The 23,904-nt window shown below is 38.7% G+C and overlaps 1 protein-coding gene across 4 annotated transcripts in view; it reads right to left on the bottom strand.

The window, feature by feature from the left end:
- The window catches only part of CLCN5 (chloride voltage-gated channel 5), a 182,423-nt gene that overhangs the window by 60,213 nt on the left and 98,306 nt on the right, over positions 1-23,904 (bottom strand). For 3 of the 4 annotated variants that reach the window (XM_075538833.1, XM_075538830.1, XM_075538831.1), the window contains one exon: positions 5,172-5,318. In XM_075538833.1, coding sequence (XP_075394948.1) covers positions 5,172-5,313 — 142 coding nt within the window. In that variant the 5' untranslated portion in view covers positions 5,314-5,318. Of the gene's footprint in view, positions 1-5,171; positions 5,319-16,457; positions 16,572-23,904 lie in introns of all 4 variants that reach the window. The other variant, XM_075538832.1, reaches the window with a different exon arrangement.

The raw sequence follows: 23,904 nt of genomic DNA, 5'->3' as shown, positions 1-23,904 counted from the left end.
AAGATTTTTTAGTTGTATTGATTCAATTTCATTAACGGTGGATAGATATAATTCTATCACAGTCAGCATTGTACTTCAAAATTGATTTTACAATGCTCTCTTTGACACTTTCAATTCCCAGCATAGTAAATCATATTTTTGCTGATTCAAAAAATAGCCAACACTAGTCTATTTCAGCTCACTAATGCACAGGATATTGATCTTTATGTGTTCTGTTTCATTTTTGACAACTTCTAATTTTCCTGGATTCATACAGCACACATTCCAAGTTCTAATCCTTAGCAGAATTTTCTAGCTGCTTTTTCTTGATTTGTGCTCCATCAGCAAAGGAAGATCCAGAAGGCCCCACTCACAAGCTTTAACCCACTCACATCACTACAGTCAACCCTACTCCAGGAAGATACTCCTCCTCCGTCACATTTTGAATGTCCTCTGAGGGCCCCATGCTCTGGTAGCATTTCTTTCATTCTTTTTTAAATCATTTTATTGGGGGCTCTTATAGCTCTTAAAACAATCCATATATCAATTGTATCAAGCACATTTATACATATGTTGCCATTATCATTTTCAAAATATTTTCTTTTCTACTTGAGCCCTTGGCATCAAGTATAGATACACCACAGGGTTTCCAAGCCTGCAGGAAAAAATACCAGGCTTTCTACTCCTGTAAAGAGTTATAGTATCAAAAAAAGTTATAGTATCATAAATTTACAGGGACACTTTCTACCCTGTCTTAAAGGGTCGCTATGAGGTTGCAACAACTTGATGACAGTGAGTTGGTTTATAATCTTTACTAAGCAGATTGCTACGCTTTTGTCCTATGGTGCAGCTTGTAGGGGATGACAGCAGACTTCTCAACCACCGAACTAGGGCTGCTTAGTCCACGGGCTACAGGAAAGAAGCACAAGAACAGCTTAGTGGATGCTTCGTTATCTTGTGCAGTGATAACAGAAATATCAGAAATGGATGGTGTGTTAGTCTGGGTAGACTAGAGAAACAAATTCATAGACACTCATGTGTATAAGAAAGATGATGCCGGCTATCACGATATAGCGCCTGGGGTCGTAAAGGCTTGAAGATAAACAAGCAACAAAGCCCACATGGAAGAAGCACACCAGCCTGTGCGATCATGAGGTGTCAAAGGGATCAAGTATCAGGTAGCATCAGAACAAAAAATCATATCATTATGAATGAGGGGGAATGTGGAGTGGAGACCCAAAGCCCATATGTAGGCAATTGGACATCCCCTTACATAAGGGTCACAGGGAGGAGACAAGCCAGTCAGGGTGCAGTGTAGCAACGATGAAACATACAACTTTCCTCAAGTTCCTAAATGCTTCCCCACCCCCCCACTATCATGATCCCAATTCTACCTTACAAATCTGGCTAGACCAGAGGATGTACAGATAAGAACTAGAAACACAGGGAATCCAGGGCGAATTATCCCTTTAGGACCAGTGGTGAGGGTGGAAGGAGGGTAGGGTGGAAAGGGGGAACTGATTATAAGTAGCTACAAATATCTACACAGAACCTCCTCCCTAGGGGACGGACAACAGAAAAGTGGGTGAAGGGAGACGTTGGACAGGGAAAGATATTACAAAATAATGATTTCTAAATTATCAAGGGTTCATGGGGGGCAGGGAGGGAGGGGGTAAAATGAGGAGCTAATGGCAGGGGCTTACGTGGAAAGCAAATGTTTTGAGAATGATGAGGGCAATGAATGTACGAATGTGCTTTTAGCGATGTATATATGACTTGTGATAGGAGTTGTACGAGCCCCTAATAAAATGATTTTTTTAAAAAAACCTTTATATACAAGAGCAGTTGAATGTTGAGAAAACTACCCAGCCCAGCCCAGATCAAGTCCTTAAGTCTGATATTAGCCCATATGTCTGATACCAATCTACAAAGTTCTCTTCAGACTCATGAAGCACAGGCAATGACGTTGAAAGCAGGATAATCTTAGGCCCGTGGGTGCAAAGTCTTGTGGCTCCAGTGGTGGTAGCGACATCTCGGCAGTGGCAGGAGTCTATATGTGACTCCTCCAATTCCCAGGACTCGGGGCCTGTCAGCATATTGCTATGTGTCTTGTCAGTAGAGCATCTCCAAGGGAGTGAGCAGGAGAGTGTGTCTCTTGCCTCCAAGGAAGAAATACAGGATTTCCCAGAATTCTCAGGAGAAGGCCATGCCCACACAGAGGCCTCATTGGCTATGGCCTGACTGACAGCCTAGGCACCACCCCTTCACTTTTAATCCTCTTGACACCAGATTATGTAACTACCACAGATGGCTTTAACAAAGACATTTATTCTCTTACAGTTAGAGACTATGAAGTTCAAATTCATGGTGGCAGCTGTAGGAGAAAGCTTTCTGGGTGTGTGCTCTGAAAGGAGGCTCCTAAACATCTGTGAACCTAGTGTTTCTTGGAGATCTCCATGTATCTCTGCATTAATCTTCAACTGGGTGCCTGAGATTTTCAGCACGAAGACCCTAAGTCCAAAAGATACCCTCTTTCCCTAGCTCTTCTTGGTACTGATCAGATCTGCTGCACTGCTCACTTCTCCTTTTCGCTCTCATATCTCTTGCAAGAAAAAAGGTATTGCAAGCCCAAGAAAATGCCCCTTACTTTTGGCTTGCATCCAATTCCAATTCAAATATACGGAGGCACATGTTGGACTGCTAATCACTGCAAAGTCAGCAGCTCAAAACAACCAGCTACTCCTTGGGAGAAAGAAGACGCTTTTTACTCCCATGAAGAGTTACAGTCGGAAATCCAACAGGGTTGCTGTGATTTGAAATCAGTTCAATGGTAGTGAGTTTGGTTTGAGTATTTTGGAACCTTACAAATATGACTTCCTCATAAAAATGGTAAATGCCCTCAGATGCAAATCAAAAGGTTGGGGGCTTGAGGTAACTCAGAGGAAAGGATTAATAAGCTATTTCTGAAACATCAGCCATTGAACAGTCCTGTAGAACCAATTTCTACTCCAGCATATATGGGCTGTGATGAGTCAGAACGGACTAGAACCATTAACAAATGGTTCACCCAATGGTTCCCAAACTGGATCATTAGAGGCACCTGGGGATCTGGTGAAAATACAGATCCCTGAGGCCGATTTGCAACCTAATTAATCAGAACCTCTCGTGGGAGAAGCCCTGGGAACTGTAGTTTCACCAGATCCCTAGGTAATTCCAATGATCAAACAAGATTGGGAACCACTGGGTTAAGCCTAACGTCTCAGCCAGGTGATCAACATTAACACAGTGCGAAGTCATGTTGATACCATGTTCCTTTACTAGAAATGTCATTGTTCCTTTTACTCCTAGAAATCCTCAGTCTGAACCATATCAGCCACTCTGTGGGAGAAAGATAAGGCTCTCTGCTTCCATAAAGATTGATTACCTCGGAAGTCCTATATAGGAGTCACCATGAATCATAATCTACTTGAGAGCAATAAGCTTAGGTTAGGCTAATCATAAAAAAATCAGACAAATCCCAATTAAGGAACATTTTATAAAACACTGGTCAATACTCCGCAAAATTATAATACCCACCACCATGACCACCCCAAAAAAGGCACAAAAAGAAACCAAAAATCATCACCATTGAGTCAATTCTGACTCGTAACGACAGAGTATAAGTGGCCCTGTGGGTTTCCAAAATTGTAACTATGGGAGGAGAAAGCCTCATCTTTCTCCCCCAAAATAACTGGTGTTTTTGAACTGATAAACTTGCGGTTAGCAGCTTAATGCATAAGCTACTATGCAAGCGAGACTCCTGACGATTATAAAAGTCATGGAAAAACAATTAAAGATTGAAAAATATCACAGGCAAACAGAGCACAGGAGGCATGACAACAAAATGCAATGTGGCATTCTGGATGGACATGAGGGAAAAACTAAATATGTGAATCTGAATACAAGTGTGGATGGTAGGTAATAAAAAGTAATGCAAATACATACATTAGTGAATAGTTACCCAGAGTGGCACTAGGCTCATAGTTTCCAAGGCAACAAATCGTTAGGGAAGCAGACTGCTACATCTGTCTCTCCTGGAGTGGCTGGTGGGTTTGAACCGCTGACTTTATGGTGAGCCAAGCACTTGAACCCCTGTGCGACTAGAACTCCTTGCTCGAACTAATGCTCAGGCTCACTGCCATTGAGTCAATTCGTAACCATTAAGCTACCAGAGTTCATGGAGGGTAAAATTCTGAAACCAAATCCACTGCCATGGAGCCCATTTTTAATCCTAGCATCTCTTTAGGACAGAGTAGAACTGTCCCTGGGAGTGTATCTTCTTACAGGAGTGCTGGTGGTTTAGAAGTAGTGACTGCACACAGTAAGCAGTCCAGTGCGTAACTATGTCACCAGGGTGCCTTGTATAGTATAATTAGAGAATATAAAATGGGAAAATAGGGCTGGATATTTTCTTATAAGTAACCCAAAGGAAACGTAGACACAGATATGTTCTTATAAGTAACCCCAAAGAAGAGTAGACACAATTATCATTCTCCCTGGTTAAGTGTGTGGGAGAACTTTAAAAGTTATGAAGACAATTGATGCTTAAGTACTTTTTTCTTGCCTTCACCACACCATCCACAGTTTTTCAATTTGTACATTTTGAGAGAAGCATAAGTGAAGTGATAAGAATATATTTTGCCATGAGCTGGAGTCCCCACCCCCTCCCCCTGAGTTGTTTTCTGGTTTTATCTGGAAGAAAACTATGATTTTGACATGTGGCAGAACAAACAGAACTATTTGACAATCAATAGACTTTATGGTTTTCATTCTATCCCATTTGACAGCAAAGATTCTCTCTCTCTCTCTCTCTCTGGCTATTGAAAGGTTATGTTGAGACATGGCAAGGCAATGCTTTCTTCTGTCATGCATAAAGCTGCCATGATTCGAAGCACACTACAGAGCAGCTAACAACGACAAGGGAGAACACATATTAAAATGCTATAACCCTTCATCTTTTGCTCGTGTGAAATCTTGCTGAAAATGCAATTGTTTCCTTTGTATTTAGCTCTGAAGCAGAGGTGGGGTGTTTGTTGACTCTGTTGTGTTTCTTCGCCAATTGGAACATTATTTGTTGTCCTTTACCACTGTGAACAGTAAATTGAGTTTGGTATTCAAACAAACGAATAAAAATTTTTTATTAGTAGTAATACCTTCTATTTCTCGGTATAAGGGAGGAACATCATCTCTCATGGAGAAATCCATAGCTGTCCCTGGTATGTCCATCAAGTCTTCATCGCTGGTGCTGCTCTGGAAGCTACAAAAACTTCCCTGACGAAAACCTCTGTTATTCATGGCTCCTGTACAAAAAGAACAACGACACTTTTAACAATCCCATCTAAGCCCCTTACCACTTAATAAAAATCAGATATTCTCTAATGTATGTAGCTATTAGCCTTACCATATAGTTAACAATATATTTTTTGAAAACCATGCAAACAAGGGCATAAATACAAAAGTCATGGGGTTCACAAATAATCATTTAACAAAATAGATATCAATATTGAGAAGAAATGTTATGGTAATGAGAAGCATTATGCAATGCTTCTTGACTCCCCCCCCACCCCCCCACCCCCCACCCCTCCCCCCCGAGCCTGGAACACAATGTTGTTGTTAGACGCCATCAGGTCAGTTCGGAACCATGAAACATTGTGTTATCCTGTATCATCTTTGAAATTGTTGCTATTTGAGATTACTGCTGCAGCCACTCCATCTGGCTAAGAATCTGCCTTTTCACTGATATGATGCAGTTCATCTTTAGTTTTCACATGCATATGAAGTATTTGAAATTGTGACTTGGCACTTTAAAGTGGTCTTTGCAACAGCACTGCCCAACATAATACATCTTTTTTTTTAAATGCTTCTTCCATGGGTGTTGATTTTGGGTCCAAGTAGACAATCTAAAACTTTCTCCATTTTATCATTATATTCCTTATTAACCCAGTTATGAGGATTCTTGTTTTATGTAGAAGTATAATCCATACTGTTGGATCACATTCCAAAAAAAGGTGACCAAGAGAATGCTCAAATTATAAAACAGTATCATTACTATCACAAACCAAGGAAAATTTTAGTACAGATCATCCAACAAGGTTTGCAGTGGTACATTGACAAAGAGCTGGAAGAGGCCCAAGGCTGGATCCAGATGAGGACACGAAACAAAGGATATCATTGCTGATGTCAGATGGATCTAGTGTGAAAGTAGAAAACACCAGAAAGATGTGTACCTGTGTTTTATTAATTACGTCAAGGCATTCAACTGTGTGAAGCATAACAAACTATGGATAACCTTGAGAAGAATGAGAATTCCAGGCCACTTCACTGTGCTCATCTAGAACTTGTAGATGGATCAAGAGAGAGTTGTGAGAACAGAACAAGGAGACACTACATGGTTTACAATCAGGAAAGGTGTGCATCAGGGTTGCATCCTCTCACCACATATTTATTCAATCTGTATGCTGTGCAAATCATCAAAGAAACAAGCTTATAAGAAGATAATTTGACATCAAGACTGGAGGAAGGTTTATTAACAACCTGGGATTTGCAGATGATAAAAACTTGCTTGCTGAAAATGAAGACTTGAAGCACTTGCTGTTAAAGATTAAGTACTGCAGTCTTTGGTATGGATTATAAGTCATATACATAAAAACAATAATCCTCAAAACTGGAACAGTAGGTAGCATCATGATAAACAAAAAAAATTGAAGTTGTCAAGGATTTCATATTACTTGGATCCACAATCAATGCTCATGGAAGCAGCAATCAAATGAGATATATTGCAATGAATAAATCTGCTTCACATGATCCCTTTACAGTGTTGAAATTACTTTGAGGACTAAGGTGCATTTGACCCAAACCATGTTATTTTCAATCACCTGCTATGCATGGAAAAAGTAGACACTGAATAAAGATGGAAGAAAGAAGAAGACTCAATCTATTTGAATTGTGGTCCTGGAGAGGAATATTGAAAGGACCATGGACTTCCAAAAGACCAAACAAATATGTCTTGGAGGAAGTACAACCAGAATGCTCCTTAGAGGGATGACAGGATGGCAAGACATAGTCCTACGTGCTTTGACATGTTTCCAGGAGAGACCCGTCCCTGGAGAAGGACATCATGTTTGGTAAAACAGAGGGGAAAGGAAAAGGATTGACATGTTGGCTGTAACAATGGAGAACATAGGCAACTTAGGAGGATAGCATAAGCCTGGAAGTATTTCCTTCTGTTGTCCATAGGGTTGCTATGAGTGAGAACTAACCCAATGGCACCTAACAACAATATCCACACTGAAAGCTGTAGTCCAGCGGTTCTCAACCTGTGGGTCACAACCCCTTTGGAGGTCCAACAACCCCTTCACACTGGTCGGCTGACTCATAACAGTAGCAAAATTACAGATATGAAGTAGCAAAAAAATGGTATTCTCCACTTGACAATTTAAAATTAAAGACAAAACATTTTCTACACACCAAGTCTAAGTCTTCATATTATGAGTTTTACCCAAAAGGAAAACTCTTAAAATTCTGATTTAAAAACCACAATACAGTATTATGATCAACATCTCCAAAATTTTTTCTTTAAATGAAAATGTGGTCCAGGATCAGACTGGACTGCCTAATCTATATTAGATTAGGCAAATGAAATTACATTTGAGGTATTCCAACTCTTTTAAGATACTTCTTACTCTAGAAGGGCCATTCTCAACCTTTTGGTTGCGTCCCCTTTGGGGGTCAAATGACCCTTTCACAGGGGTCAATCGACTCATCACAATAGAAAAATTACAGATATGAAGTATCAATGAAAATAATGTTATGGTTAGAGGATCACCACAACATGAGGAGCTGTATTAAATGGTCGCAGCATTGGGAAGGTTGTGAACCACTGGGATATTAAAGTTACATGTGATGAATCTACAATAAGTGATAAGCTTGAAAAAATCATAATCAAAGCAGTTCAAGTATGTTAATTATTAAACATAAAGGGAAAAGGGCTACTATGAGTGGGCACCCCCTCAAGAAAAACTGAAAAAGCTCCCTGGGTTGAACTTTCATAATACACATTATACCTGTTGGTGAGCATTGAGCAATTTGCTCTGAGTTAGTGTACCCAATGGCATCGTTTGGGAAGGTTCACTCTGGTCACCGTGAATTTTTTCATAAAAGCAATTGTGTTGGATCCTTATTTTTTTGTGATGGCTGAGAAATTGTGTTTCCTTCTCGGAGAAAAATACCACAGAAACTGGTGTGATGTTGAACACAGCTTACAAAGGTTGGCACTATGGGGAAAAAAATCAAGTGTACGAGTGGTTTTCTCATTTCAAAAACGGTGAAATGTTGACTGATGACAAACCTCGTGCTGGACATGTGTCAACTTCCTGAACAATGAAAATGTTGACTAGTAGTGCATTTGGAGTTTGTTCCACCAGGTCAGACTGCTAATCAAGCTTTCTATTTAGAGGTTCTGATAGTGTAACAGTGTGCTACAGAAAAGGACTGATTTGCAGTACACACGGAACTTGTTTTGCTACCACGACAATGCACCAGCTTACGCAGTCATCTCACTACACTGGTTTTTTTTGGGGGGGGTGGGGCAAAAAACAGCATGCCTCTCTTGCCCCACGCATCTTACTCACCTGATCTGGCTCTGTGTGACTTCTTTTTGCTTCCACGAATGAAGAGGAACATGAAAGGACAGAGATTTGGCAACACAGAAAAGGTGAAGAATAAAATGCGGGAGGTGCTGTCAACCATCAAAACAGATGAGTTTGGAAAATGTTTCCAAGAATGGAATGGCAGATTTCACAAAAGTATTAAGTGTAATGGAGAGTACTTTGAAGGTGATAAGGTTGTTTTGCAAAAAAAATTAAAACATAACTTTGAAAAAAAATCAGTGGGGGAGCGGGGAGGGAGGGGAAAAAAAAAGACCTGATGCAAAGGGCTTAATTGGAGAGCAAATGTTTTGAAAATGATTAGGGCAAAGAATGTACGGATGTGCTTTATACAATTGATGTATGTATATGTATGGATTGTGATAAGAGTTGTATGAGCCCCTAATAAAATGTAAAAAAAAATCTGTTTATCTGGGGGGTACCCCCTCATATATACCAGCTACTCCTCAATTTCAAGCACAGGGTTATGCTTAAAAAGACTGCACTGGCTACAATATGAGTGACATTTATGAACCCCAATAAGTACACATCATTGTATAATGAAGAGATAGATACAAAATGATGCTGAGAATAAAGGCCAGATAAGATGAAGATTTAGGTGTTACATTAAGGTCCACCAGTAATGCTTTTGTTTACCACTGTGGTGGCTTCTGGGATGCTGGAAGGTGGTGTTGTTAGGTGCTGTTGAGTTGGTTCTGACTCATTGTGACCCTATGTACACAGAATGAAACAATGCCTAGTCCTACATGTCATCCTCCCTGTTCTTATGTTTGCGTCCTTTGCTGCAGCCACTGCATCAATCCATTTTGTTCAGGATCTTCCTTTGTTCCCTAGTGCCCCTATACTTTACCAGGAATGATGTCCTTCTCCAGAGACTGGTCTTTCCTGACATGTCCAAAGTACATGAGTCTCATCATGCTTGCCTTTAAAGATCATTTCTCGCTGTACCTCTTCCAAGACAGATTTGTTTGTTCTTTTGTCAGTCTATGGCATTTAATATTCTTCTCCAGCACCATAATTTAAATGCATCAACTCTTCTTCAGTCTTTCTTATTCACTGTCCAAGTTTTACATGTAAATGAGGTGACAGAAAAAATAACAGTAGGTCACCAGTATTTAAAATACCAGCATGGTAACCTATGATAAGCAGATTTCAGCAAAGATTCAGACTGAGACTAGGAAGAAGGAAATGCTGATCTACTGAAAAATGAATCACTGAAAACCTCACAGATAGGAGAAGGCTGTCTGATATAGTCCTAGAAAATGGGCCCCTTCAGTTTGGAAGGCACCACCTTCCAAATATGACAGGAAAGAGCTGCCTTCTCAAAGTAGACAAAATCCAAACCACTGCCATGAAGCTGACTCTAACTGATAGTATTCTACGGAACAGAGTATGACTGCTCTATAGGTGGTAGCAGATTTTTTTATGGAAGCAGATTGCCTCATATTTCTCTAGAAGTTGGTGAGTTCCAACTACTGAACGTAAGGTTCACAGCCCAATGCTTGACCTGTTACACCATCAAGGCTCCTTCCTCAAGGTGGAGGCAATGTTGATGACATTGACAGAGTAAATATTTTAACAGTATTATTAGCATTTCATCCACATGTCATATAATTCATTAATTCAATCATAACAAGAAAAGTTATACAATTGTTACCATATTAAATTCTTCTTCCTTGTACTCATTGATATTCATGTAATTATTATTTTCCTAATAGTGGCAAAAATATACACAACAAAACCTTCTCCAATTCAAAAACTTCTTCTTGTATAATTCAGTGCCATTGACTGTATTCTTTGTGTTGTACAACCGTCAATGATATCCTTTTCCAAATGACTGTACCACCACTGAAATAAATTCAACGTCCCTTAAGCAACAACTCTTTCCCCTTCACCCACTGTAATTGATGGTCGTCTTGTTTGTTTTTTAAGTCATTTTCTTGATACAGTATTCACATATAATACACTTCTATGGTTAAATTGCTTTTTAAGTGAGTTGTATATACATCATCACAAATAGTTCTAATGCTCCTTCCCCTTTCCCGCATTCATGGTTTGCATCCCAAACACCCTTACCCTCCCCACCTCCACATCCCTGATAAACTACTACATCAGTTATTGTCCCTATGCATCTCCTCCTTCTGTGTTACACAAACTGGGAAACCTAACAGAAACAATAAAAATATATACTACATAAAATGGCAAGACAAAAATAATAATATAAAAATGCAAATAATGAGTAAGGAAAAAAAAAGATCACCATCAACATTTAAAAACCAGAGAAGCAATTTCTGTCATGGAACAAATGGGAAATATTTAAGCCTAGAGCAAATTCAGATTGAGTCAAGAGGGAGGTTAACTGACCAAGTTCAAATTATACCATGTTCAATCAGCCATAATGAAATTTACAATAATCTGTCTGACAGAAAACTGTTTGAGTCCCTTGCCTGAAGTTAGAGGGGATCTCTAAGAGGCTTCATCTGACTGAAAAGTCTGCAGATGGACTTTTGGGCTCCCTATGTCCTCCATAGCTCTCTACAAGTCGGGAGTTCACAATTTAAGCTCTGATACTTTTCTGTTCATCATTATTTGGATTTTATTATTGTCATCTTTGGATCACACAGGAAGGTGTGCTTCATCTGTGTATATTGAGTTGACTCCTCACTTAGAGGACTGCTTGTTTAAATACAAGCCTTTAGGACCCCAAGCATGATTCCAATTGATAAACAGGTACCATCTACTTTCCTCACCACCTTTATCTAATCTTCAGTGATCATTTCAAGAAGGTAAGTCTGGAGCAGGGTCATATTATCACTCAGAGCTAACTGTTCTCAAATTGGGTGTTGAGTTAAGTGGGAGCCCAGAATCCATCTGCTTGTCACGGGCTATGAATGACTCTGCTTTACTTTGGTGGCCTATGACAAAAACAAAAACCCACAAGACCACCACCACCAAACAAACAAAAACAGACAAAAGGCAGAAAAACAAAACAAAAAAACAAGAAACACATGAGCAAAACTTTAGGAACCTTCATTTATTTGTTTGGTATGACTCCAAATAAGTATAAACAGCTGTAAACATCCCCTCATAATCTTAATGTGGAACATACAATGTTTGAATCTAGGAAAACTGAAAATCATAGAACATATAAAGATCTATATCTTAGGCTGAAATACTGGTATTAGCCATTTTGAATCAGACAATCATATAGTGCACTATACAGGAAATCACAAATTAAAGAGGAATGGCATCACATCATCTTCAGAAAGAACATTCCAAGATCCACTGTCCACTTGTTAGTGATAGAATAATATCCATACACATATAGGGAAAACCAGTTAATATGATTATTGTACAAATGTATACACCAACCACTAAAGTGAAAGATGAATACATTGAATAATACAATCATTTTTAGTCAGAAATTGATAAAATATGCAATGAAGATACATTGATAACTACTAGGGACTGGAATGTGAAATCTGGAAATAAGGAGCAAGGATCAATAGTCGGAAAGTAAGACTTTCATGGTAGAAATGACACCAGAGATCACATGATAGAATTATGCAAGACCAATGACTTATTCTTTGAAAAAATTTTTCTCCAACGACATAAGCATCAACTCTAACTGTACAGAAAGATCACATCTGATGGAATACACAGAAATCAAACTGACTACACCTGTGGGAAGAGGCAATTGAGCGATCAACATCATTAGATAGAACAAATACTGGGACTAACTATTGAACAGATCATAAATTCCTCATACTCAATTTGAAGTGGAAAAAAATTTTAAACAAGTCCACAAGAACCAAATTACGGCCTTGTATGTATACCACCTGGATTTAGGTATCATCTCAAGAGTATATTTGAAGCACTGAACACTAATAACCAAAGAGCAGACAAGTTGTGGAAAGATATCAAGAACATCATACATGAAGAAAATAAAAGATATTTTATTTATGGAGGCTTGGTGGGACCAAAATGCATGTCAGAAGAGATTCTGAAATTACTCTAGAACATTAGAGAAGCAAAAGCAATGGGAAGAAATGATATACAAGAACTGAACAGAAAATTCCAGAGGGTAGCTTGAGAAGACAAACTAATGCATTATATAATAAAATGTGTCAGAAAATAAAACCAATTGGAAGAACACCCTAGGTATTTCTCAAGGTGAAAGAATTGAAGAAAAAAGTCAAGCCATGAGTTCCAATCCTGAATAATTCCATAGACAAAATATTGAAGGATGTGGGAAAATCAGAAGATGGAAGGAATACACAGAGCCTCTGTGCTCACCCCACGCCAAGAAACAGTCAACGTTCAATCATTTCAGGAGGCGGTATGTGACCCTGAACCAGTGGTAATAAAGGAAGAACTAGAACCTGTCCTGAAGGCATTGGGGAAAAAAAAGATAAGGCTATGGGAAATAACGGAAATTTGTCAATAAACTCATTCAGCACTGGAAGTGCTTTAACTAACTATGCTAAGAAATTTGGAAAACCTAGCCAACTCACTGTTCCCATCCCCCAAAAAAGGTGATCCAACAGAATGTGAAATTATCAAACAATACTATTATTATGACACACAAGTTAAATGATGCATAAGGTATTTCAAAAACAATTTCATCAGTACATAGAAAGGAAATTGCCAGAAACTCAAGCCAAATTGAGAAGAGGATATGGAATAAAAGATATCACTGCTGATGTCAAATGGATCGTGGCTAAAAGTAAAGAATATCAGAAAATGTTTACCTGAGTTTTTTTTTGACAATGCAAAGGTATTCAACTGTATGGATCACAACAAATATCGTGAAGCATAAGAAATGCAGAACACTTAATTTGCTCGTGGGGAATCTGTACAAAAACCAAAAAGTTGTTTCTCTAACAGAACAATAGAAAAAGGAAAGCTGTCTGTCAGGATTACATGCTTCATCCAGCTCATATAATCTGTATGCTAAACAAATAATCTTATTACTTTCACAATATGAAGAAGAATGCAGCATCAAGACCAGAGGACTAACAAGCTATGATATGCAGATAACAAAACTTGGCTTGCTGAAACTAATGAGGACTTGATGAACTTACTGATGGAAATAAAGGACTGTGGATTCCATGCGAAAAAAGAAAACACAAAGCGTCACAACTAGACTAATAAACAACATCATGATAATGGAGAAAGGCTAAAATGGTCAAAGATTTCATTGTACTTTCATTAACACACAACATCTGTGGAAGCAAAGTATCAGTACATCAAAGGACGTATCGCACAAGGCAAATCTGTTACAAAAGATCTCTTTAAAGTACTAAAGAACAAAGATGTCACTTTGAGGAGTAAGGTGAACCTGACCCAAGCCATGGTCATTTCAGTTGCCTAAGGTGAATATGCAAGGTAGGTAATTGAACCGGTGCATATTGCTGCTGACTTTATGGATGGCCTGTCCTGATTTGACTTTGCTTATGGATATGAACTTCACAAGGTTTCAACTGAAAAGAAGATTCTTCACATCAAACAATATGGTTGTCTCCTCAGAGCACTGAGTTGATGTAAGTGGGCACTATAGAAATTGGATAACCAAAACTGGGGGAAATAAAGGCACGAAGTGCTGGCTTACAAACTCTCATGAGATGGGGGTCTTATTAATAGGATTATGGTGTAGGTGTTCACCTGAGTACAGAATATTTTTGTTTTGTTCACTTACAGAATATTATGTTTAAATGAGGCTTTGGAACATATTGAATTGTATGCATTTTAGTGTTATCCTGTTAGGGACAGATATGATTTTTAATGGTTTTGTTAAAAATTATGTATGGCTACAGAGTTGTATAAAAATGTCAAGTTGACAAGGGGTGGTCTGTGGCAGTTACATAATCTCTTGTGAATTTGCAAAGGGGTGGAGTCTAGCCTGTCAATCAGGTTGCAGCTTGATGACACCATTTGGAGGCATGAAGGAGATAAATAGCTCGCTGTTGACAAGCCACGCAGAGACATACTGATGGAGCCAAAGTCCTGGAGCTGGAGGAGCCACCGTGGAGACCTACGCCAGTGTTCCAATCCTTCCACCACCACTGGATCTACAAGACTTTCTACCCACTGGCCTGAGATCTTCCTGCACTTGGCATTATTGCATGGCTGCGTGAGTCTAAAGATGAATTTATAGATTAGTATTGGACATATGGGCTAACATTGGACTTATGGACTTGATCTGGACTGGGCTGGGATGTTCTCGCCATACAATTGCTCTTTTATACAAAGCACTTTTGTTAAAAAAAATCATGTTTATTATGGCTCATACAACTCTTATCACAATCCATACATACATCAATTGAGTAAAGCACCCTTATACATTTATTGCCCTCATTCTCAAAATTTGCCTTCCGCTTGGGTTCCTGGCATCAGCTCATTTTCATTTTTTCCCTCCCCCTCCCTCCCCACTCTCCACTCCCTCATGAACCCTTAATAATTTATAAATTATTATTTTATCTTATCTTACACTGCCCAGCATCTTCCTTCACCCACTTTCCTGTTGCCCATCCCCCAGAGAGGAGGTTATATGTAGATGCCTGAGATCAGTTCCCCCTTTTTAGCCCCCCTTCCCTCCTGGTATCGCCACTCTCACCGTTGGTCCTGAGGGGTTCCTCTGTCCTAGATCCCCTGTGTTTCCAGCTCCCAACTGTACCATTGTGCATCCTCTGGTCTAACCAGGTTTGCAAGGTAGAATTGGGATCATGATAGTTGGGGGTGGGGGGAGAAGCATTTAAGAACTATAGGAAGGTTGTGAGTTTGATTATTGCTACACTGAACCCTGGGTGACTCATCTCCTCCCCACTACCCCTCTGCAAGGGATGTCCAGTTGTCTACAGATGGACATTGGGTCCCCATCATGCATTCCCCTCATTCACGATGATATGATTTTTTCCCCGCCTTTGTTGTATGAAACCTGGTCCCCTTGAACCTTCATGATCACACATGTTGCTGTGCTGCTTCCATGTGGGCTTTGTTGCTTCTGGGCTAGATGGCTGCTTGTTTGCCTTCAAACCTTTAAGACCCCAGACGCTATATCTTTTTGAAAGCCGGGCACCATGAGCTTTCTTCACCACGTTTGCTGATGCACATGTCTGTCTTCAGCGATCGTGTCAGGAAGGTGGGTATCATGGAATGACCATTTAGCTGAGCAAGGTGCTCTCGTATTGAGTGTGCATGAGGAGGCCCAATGTCCACCTGCTACCCTACTACTACTGAACCTATAAATATATGCACATAGGTCTATTTCCCCCATAATCATAAATATATTTACATATGGACATGTCTGTATTTAGGCTTCTCTGTATGCCCTTTGCCTCCTACTCCTTTCCGCTATTTCCTACGCTTTCCTCCTGTCCCACTACCATGTTCAGCCTTCATTTTGATTTCAGTAATAACTCTCAGTTACCTTGCCCTTGGTCACTCCCTGCCAGTCCTCCCATCCCCTCCTTCCACTGGTTTTGAACCACTCATTGTTCCCTTGTCCCTGTGTTGGCCAACACCTCCTCCCTTCCCCTACCTCCCACATTCTCATGTCCCTCTGGGACCATTGGTCCCGTTATTTTCTTCTCACACTGTTTGTCCACTCTATCTTATCTAGGTGGACCTGCAGATTAAAGCTCTTTCTTATACACATATGAGTGTCCATCAATTTGTTTCTCTAGTCTACCTGAACTAACACCATAATGAACAAAGAAGACCAATGAGCTGATGCCTTTGAATAATGATGTTGGCAAAGAATATTGAACATACCAAGGAATGCTGGAAGAATGAACCAATCTGTTGTTGGAATGCTCCTCAGAAGCAAAAATGGAGAGACTTTGCTCACGTGATTTGGAAATGCTATCAGAGGCCCCTATAGGGTCACTGAAAAAGAGAAAGACCCTCAATGAAATAGATTGATACAGCGACTACAACAATCAGCTCAAACATAACAACAATTGTGAGGAAGGCTTAGGACTAGGCAGTGTACAACAAACACTGCCTGGTTAGGGTTAGGGTTAGGGTTGCCATGAGTTGGAACCAACTTGCTGTCACCTAATAACAACAGTAAGGGGATGGGTAAAACCAAGGGAAACATTTTTTTCCTTTAGGGATAAGAATATATATATATATATATATATATATATATATATATATATATATATATATAATTCTCAATCCTTTTCTCTAGTATAAACAGCTTAAAATACTTTTAGATTTAAACTAAGTAAAAAATTGAAAAATAACATTATCATATTTGTAAGATGACATATGGTCAAGAAGAGAAGGCACCAAATTTTCTTCAAGGTACTATATTAATGTAAGGTGACCAGAAATCCCGATTTTTAACAATTTTTCCCATTTCCCATGGCATTTTTTTAAAAAGTTCCGATTTTTGGAAAGAATGCACGACAAGCTAGGGTATATGGTTTTCGGCTGCCATGTGGCTATTTCGCCAGGATATGGGTTTTATCAATGGTGTCCCACTGGTGTCCCACTTTACCAATGTAAATGGTAAAGCTTTACCAATGTAAATGGTCACTTTACATTATTGCATAAAATTATTGACCCTAAAACCACTACCTCAGATTCAAAAACTCTTAACTTTGCTGTGTAGATCAAATGGGCCCTAGGATACGAACAATCTCTGGTTTTGAGCCTCAGCTGTGCTCCTTTGGTAGTCAGCAATACTTCATCCTGGCTGAGCGTCTTCTCCTTCTCTAACTTGTTTCCTTCATTCCCCTTATGAAATTACTCCCTTAATAATTCACTTCCACAAAACTTCCTGTATTACTTTATGCTTCTAGAGAGCCTGAACTGAAAGTTCTTTCTTATTATTAACAATGCATAGGCCATCTTGAATTACTCTGTCTTCCCTCCAGAAGTGCTTTTATTCTTGGGTCATCCTTTTACTTTTTCTTGATCATAGCTCCTACCAGAGGTAACAGGTGGGTTCCAGCCTTAAATTGATTTACTTAATTTTATACGTTTAAGCAAATCTACTCTAGCTCTCATCTCTAGCTCAGGTTCTGTTTCTGAATCCCCAAGAACTCCACTTGACACATTTGTTGCTACTTCCAACAAGAAAAATGAAAAGAGAAGAAAAAGGAAGTAACATTAAACATATATAACAAACCCAAATGACACATGCTACCTGAGCCCCCATGCCCACATCAACTTTCCTTTTTAATAGTACGCAGTGTCAGTCAACATGCACAGTTAATATTTATCTAACTCTGAGATTTACTACATTCAAAAAACCTATAAAAACTGTTTTAAATGCAGGTACTGTAGGTTTCTAGAAATCTTACTTGTTGAAAACAAGCACCACATTAATAATGAGGAGAATGAAACTAATGGAGAAGCACATGGAAGAGATTTCCTTTCAGCTTAGTTTATTAAATGCCCACGGGTTCTATAGTAACTAGCACTGAAAGCAGAGTTTGTAAAGTGGTTCAGAATTCTTCCCCCTCGCTCCACTGATTACTTTTTCAATTCAGGAGATAATTTTAAATCTAGGGGTCCAGTAAGTCCACATAACCCACGCAAATCCTAGGAAGAAAAAGGTGTGAGGGGTCCACAAAAGGTTATGTTTGGCTTTGGAATATATCCAATAGTCATATTTTCAGATGGATGTACCTACCGTTTGGGGAATTCATTTAAAAAAGAATAACAATGGTACAAATTCATTTTAAAAAAATAACAATGGTACAAGATGAGAACACACAAAGGGGAAACTGGAATATTCTCCATTTCCCCGTAGGGACCTTATAAACTTCTTCCTGTAACCCACCAACACAGAACAATCCAGCTAAATTGAGCTGCCTCATTTCAAACATTTCCTGAAGTAACTATTTGGTTTATTGTCTGGGTTATAATGTGTTTCCTTAATAAATGCATAGAAAGAATTAACAAAGGAGAATTAGAAGAAGTAAATCAAGTAAACCAGACGCTATAAATAAGCCCAGCTGCTGAACAAAAAAAACAAATAAAATCAGTAAAAGTAACATTTGTCCATGTTACTAATAATCATTGGCTTTATTTCATAGAGTAAAAAATGTTCAAGGAAAAAAAGTAGCAAAATAGGAGGAAACAATGTGAAATTCTTATAAAAGTTGTGATTTCCCCGCTCATCTAGTTCAACTCCAAGCCCAGAGCTCTTTCCATAATACCTTGGGCCTTCACTGTAACATGTTAATGCAGAGGTTCGTATACATGGAATAAATCCCTCTCGATGGCCAGAGGCCTGCAATCAGCCAGGACCAAAGCAAAGATCTTTTATTTGTTTTTACAACTATTATTGCTGTTAACTGCTGGCAAGTCAATCCCACCCTTTTGGCAACCCCATGTTAGTTGAGTAGAACTTCTCCATAAAATGTTCAGGCCTGTCTTTCAAGGTACCTCTCTCTGTGAGTTCACAAAGAAGGCCCTTCTTATAAATGGAGGAGTAGGAAGGAATTCAAATAGATGAAATATGTTCTTTGGTTGATATTTGTGTTTCATAGACTTTGTAAATTCTTTGCTTAGACTCATAGGCTAGTTCCTCAATGCCTGCAGTATCAAGTCTCAGTTTCTCTGCCTGGCACTCACGGTTCTTTTAAATATGGATCCCATCTACCTAGACAGACTTTATGTCTTATCAGAAATCTGTAACACCCCCATAGACCATGTACTATTTTTATACTTCCACGCCTTTACTCGGTTCAATTACTCTATCTGGAATCCCTCCTAATCACCACCACCACCAATCCTCTTGCAGACCTGGTTAAATCCCACTGAATCCATCAATCCATCTAGGATCAGCTTGAAAGGCTTTTTTCTTAATGCTGCTTTTGTTCAGATACTCGTGTTGATGATACAATCTCTTCCACTTGAGTCTTGTGACTACACCATATTCTCATTTCTTTGTTTCTGTTCTTCCAGCAACCCCAGTGTTGTCTTAGTGTGGGTATTCAATAATAAATGTTTCCTGATAAGAATTCCAGTTGTGGATAGTTTACATATTTATAAAGCTGAAGCTCCATAAATCTATACCTTGCACTAGGGGTAGAGGTAATTAGAGATATAAAAGGGGTTTATGGGAAACCAATGTCTCAGAGAAGAAACTAGCCTACAGTCTTAACAGCCTACCAGAGCCATGGCCACATTTACCCAGAGACTAGAAGAACTAGATCATGCCTGGCCACCACTACCAATCATTCTGATTAGGTCCACAATCAGTGGACCCCAACAGAACAGGGGAAAAAATGCAAAACATACCTCAATTTAGTAAAAAGTCTAGACATTATGGACTAGTTAAAATAAGAGATCATTCTCTTAAGATATTCTTTAAACTTTGAATTGAAATTATCTTGAGGTCATCTTTTAGCAAAATAACAGATTGACAAACAAAATAAAGGTTATTACCAATGACTATGGTGCACCATTAAAAATAAACAAACAAAACTATATATATATATATATATATATATATATATATATGAGCAAAAAGTTACTGTAAAAGAAAGACCAGCAGATAAGGGGGCTCTGGAAAGGGAGCAAACAGAATGCAGTTAAAGATAATGTCTCATGAAAAGTACAACTAATGAATAGTTTGTATGGAAATTATCAAATGGGAACTTAATTTGCTGTGTAAATTATGAAAGCAAAATAAAATATTATTTTAAAAGAAGATTCTGCTACTCGGTCCCTATTCTCCAGGAATCTGTGTACTAGTTGAGAGAGAAAACCTTCACATAATGGGTTTACACAACAGATAAGTGTTAAACTGTTGAAATTTTTTAAAATGGCAACAGGTATTCATTCAGAAAATGGAAGAATAAACTAGAGAGGGGCTCAACAAAAAATGAGCAAGAGCCTATGTCCAGGAAACAAAATGGTCTACAGCTTGGAGATGAGAAATGAAGCTGGAATTTGTGTGTAGATAAGATAACTGGGTAGATGTCTGAGAGCAAATGGATGGAAATAGATCACGAAAGGTCTAGAAAGCCAGTGGAGTCACTGGCAGGGGTTAGGAGTGGTGAATGAAATGGTGCTGGGTTTGGGTAATTACATGCAGACATCTTATTTTGCTAGTGACACTGACATGTGTTGGTCCACATAAACAAACACTCTTATCTCAACTGGTCCATTTAACAAAAACAAATATATAAACCAATGGATAGGCTGATACACAAGTCCACCAATGAAAATATAAAGCCCATCATGCAAAGGTACATTCCAAGGTATGGAGAGCCATTCCTTATCTCTGAAAATTTGTACCTGAGTTAAAATCGATGAATATAGTCCTTATTTAGGCCTACTTTATTGCAAAAAGGAGCCCTGGTGGTACTGTGGGCTAAGCGTGGTCCCAGAAAACCTAAGGAGTAGTTTCTATTCTGTCCTAAAGGCCCAGAGTGGACTGTGATAGTTAAGATTTATGTCAACTTGGGTGGGCCCAGATTCTCCCATGATAAGATATAACACAGTGTGTCAACTCCATGATAAGATCTTCTGTGCAGCAGCCAAGAAGTTGTGGAGAGAACCAACTTCCTTATGGTCACAGCCTGGATACAATTGGAGGTTTCATTCAAGATGTGGCCTATCCAGTAAAAATTGACTGTATTCTAAATCTGAACTGACTCAAGGCAGTGGGGTCAGTGCAAGAAAAGACTGAAAGCTTTTCAATAATTGAAAAGCTTCGAGAGCAAAAGTTAAGGCAACTGTGATGAAGAATTTCTTGGAAGTAGGCATTGGTTCATGGAACCCTGGTGATGTAAGGGGCTAGTAGTTAATCACAATGGGCTAGCTGCTGATCACAAGGTCAAAAGCTAGAATCTACCAGTCACTCCATGAGAGAAAGAGGAGGCAGTCTGCTTCTGTAAAGGTTTAAAGTCTTGAAAACCCACAGGGACAGCTATATCCTGTCCTATAAGCCTGGATAGTCTGGATGACATTGAGTTTCAGTGAGGAGGGGCTGGTTCAGTAACTTCAAACTGATGGCAAATTTACCTAACATTAAAGAGCAAGTAGGAGGTGTCTGTAAATCAGATATTCATAATCTAGAAACTTCCTGTATTTTGAGACTCACAAGTACAGAAAACAATTAATTTTTCTACTTTCGATTTTTGCTCCTTAGAAATACCTGTTGATCTATGCATGGTATTCTGTGTAAAGGACATACTGTCAGATACTGAAAACACAGAAAGGGAGAATTCAAGAGGAAGAATGGGTAAGGGAGGTATTATATAATATACCACGACCAGAATACTGTCTTTTCATTAAAAATAAAACATTAAGGCAATCCTAAATATATCAGTGACAGTCGTAAGAACTGGAATTCATGTATGTTCATCTTTTGATCTTTTGCTTGCCAACTATACATTTAGCTACATGGGGACCCAAACCACATTGCCGTCCAGTTGATTTGATACATAGCAAACGGTCCCAGAAGGTTTCCAAAGTTGTAATCTTTATGGAAGCTAACTGCTGCATCTTTCTCTCTCTCTGGTGGACAGAATTACTGAAATCTGTGTTCTAAAGGGCCTGAAACAGAGTGTTCAGTAAATTACCTGGTATATGTTTTAGCTATTCTATATTTTTTAAAAAGAAACTGAATGTAAATTTCAGATGTTAAATCTATGAAATGCCTCAGAGGCTTGGATTGATTTTGTTTGTTTGTTTGTTTTCACCATTACTTATTTATTTTAAAGATCATTTTATTGGGGGATCTTACAGCACTTAAAGCAATCCATGCATCAATTATATCAAGCATATTTGTACATATGGTGCCATCATTATTTTCTAAACATTTACTTTCTATTTGAGCCCTTGGTATCAGCTCCTCTTTTTTCCCCTCCCTCCCATGACCCTTGATACATTGTAAATTATTATTTTCATATCTTATATGAACCATTGTCTCCTTTCCCCTCACCCCCGATGGTTTTTAACCTAAGAAACCCTCTTTACCTCACAGCAACTGTTAAAATTGCAAGTTAAAAAATACCACCAGGAAACACTATTTCGCACAGTGTCGACTTTATCTGGGAGTCATCTTCAGAGATAAAGAAGGTATTCTAAGTTGAGAACTCAGAACAGATAATACTAGGGCAGCAGTTCTCAAACTTTTTGGTTTCAGAATGTCTTTACAGTCTTAAAATATATTGAAGACCTAAAGAGTTTTTGTTTGTATGGGTTCTAACTATACTATTAGAAATTAAAACTGAGAATTATTAAAAATATACATATTAATTCATTTCAAGGTAACACTATTAAACCCACTATATGTAAATGCTTAAGGTTTTGGGGGGGAATAGTGGGTAGAGAAACATAATTTTACATTTTTTGCAAACTTCTTTAATTTCTGGGTTAATAAGGACACCTGGATTCAGTTTCACATATTTCATTAACCACCACAGCAATGACACCAGACAGTGCACAGTCTTCAGCAAACTCCACTGTATACTTACAAGAAAATGAGAGTAACAAAGACAAATATATTAATATCAATTTAAAAATAGTTTGACATGCAGATCCCTGAAAGGGTCTCATCATAGTTTGAAAATTGCTGTACTAGAGAAAGAACACAGCAGGAGAAACTAAACTTAAACAACATTCAATATTCATGAGGACAAGGATCAACCAGTCAAGAGAGATCATGTTGAGAGCTGTGAAAGTGAAACAAATAAAAAGTAATAAAAACAAAGCCTACTGCTGCCTTCAAGGCAATTCTAACTCCTGACAACTCTATAAGGACAGAATTGAGCTGCCCTTTAGGGTTCCAAGATTGTACTACTTTATGGAAGCAGACTGCCACCTTGCAGTTAGGAGCTCAGTGCTTTAACCACTATGACATCAAGTAACCACTTTTCCTTCCAAAGGAGTAACCTTAATATATAACCTGATTGATCAAATAATTAAAATATTGCAATTGTATCCCAACAAATAAGAGTAAGGCAGATGATTTCTAAAAAGAAATAACATGTGGCCCATTAGTCCTGTGTACCAGTTGTTCCCTTATATCTTTGATTTTCTTCACTCTTCTCTAAATGGGAAGAGACCAGTAGCTGCACTTTGGAGGGCCACTCATGAACTTTTAATACTCCATAGTTAACTACTCACCAAAGTGGAATGTAGACCATTGTCTTTGTGGAATATGTTATGCTAACTAATCTTGGTACCCCCTGAGACTATAGTAGACCTGAGCCCCCAGACCCAACAACTCATGCCCTCAAGGTGT

The sequence above is a fragment of the Tenrec ecaudatus genome, chromosome X, assembly GCF_050624435.1.
Source record: "Tenrec ecaudatus isolate mTenEca1 chromosome X, mTenEca1.hap1, whole genome shotgun sequence".
NCBI lineage: Eukaryota > Metazoa > Chordata > Mammalia > Afrosoricida > Tenrecidae > Tenrec > Tenrec ecaudatus.
Note: the sequence above shows the minus strand (reverse complement) of the source record. Positions and strands in the feature narration are given on the sequence as shown.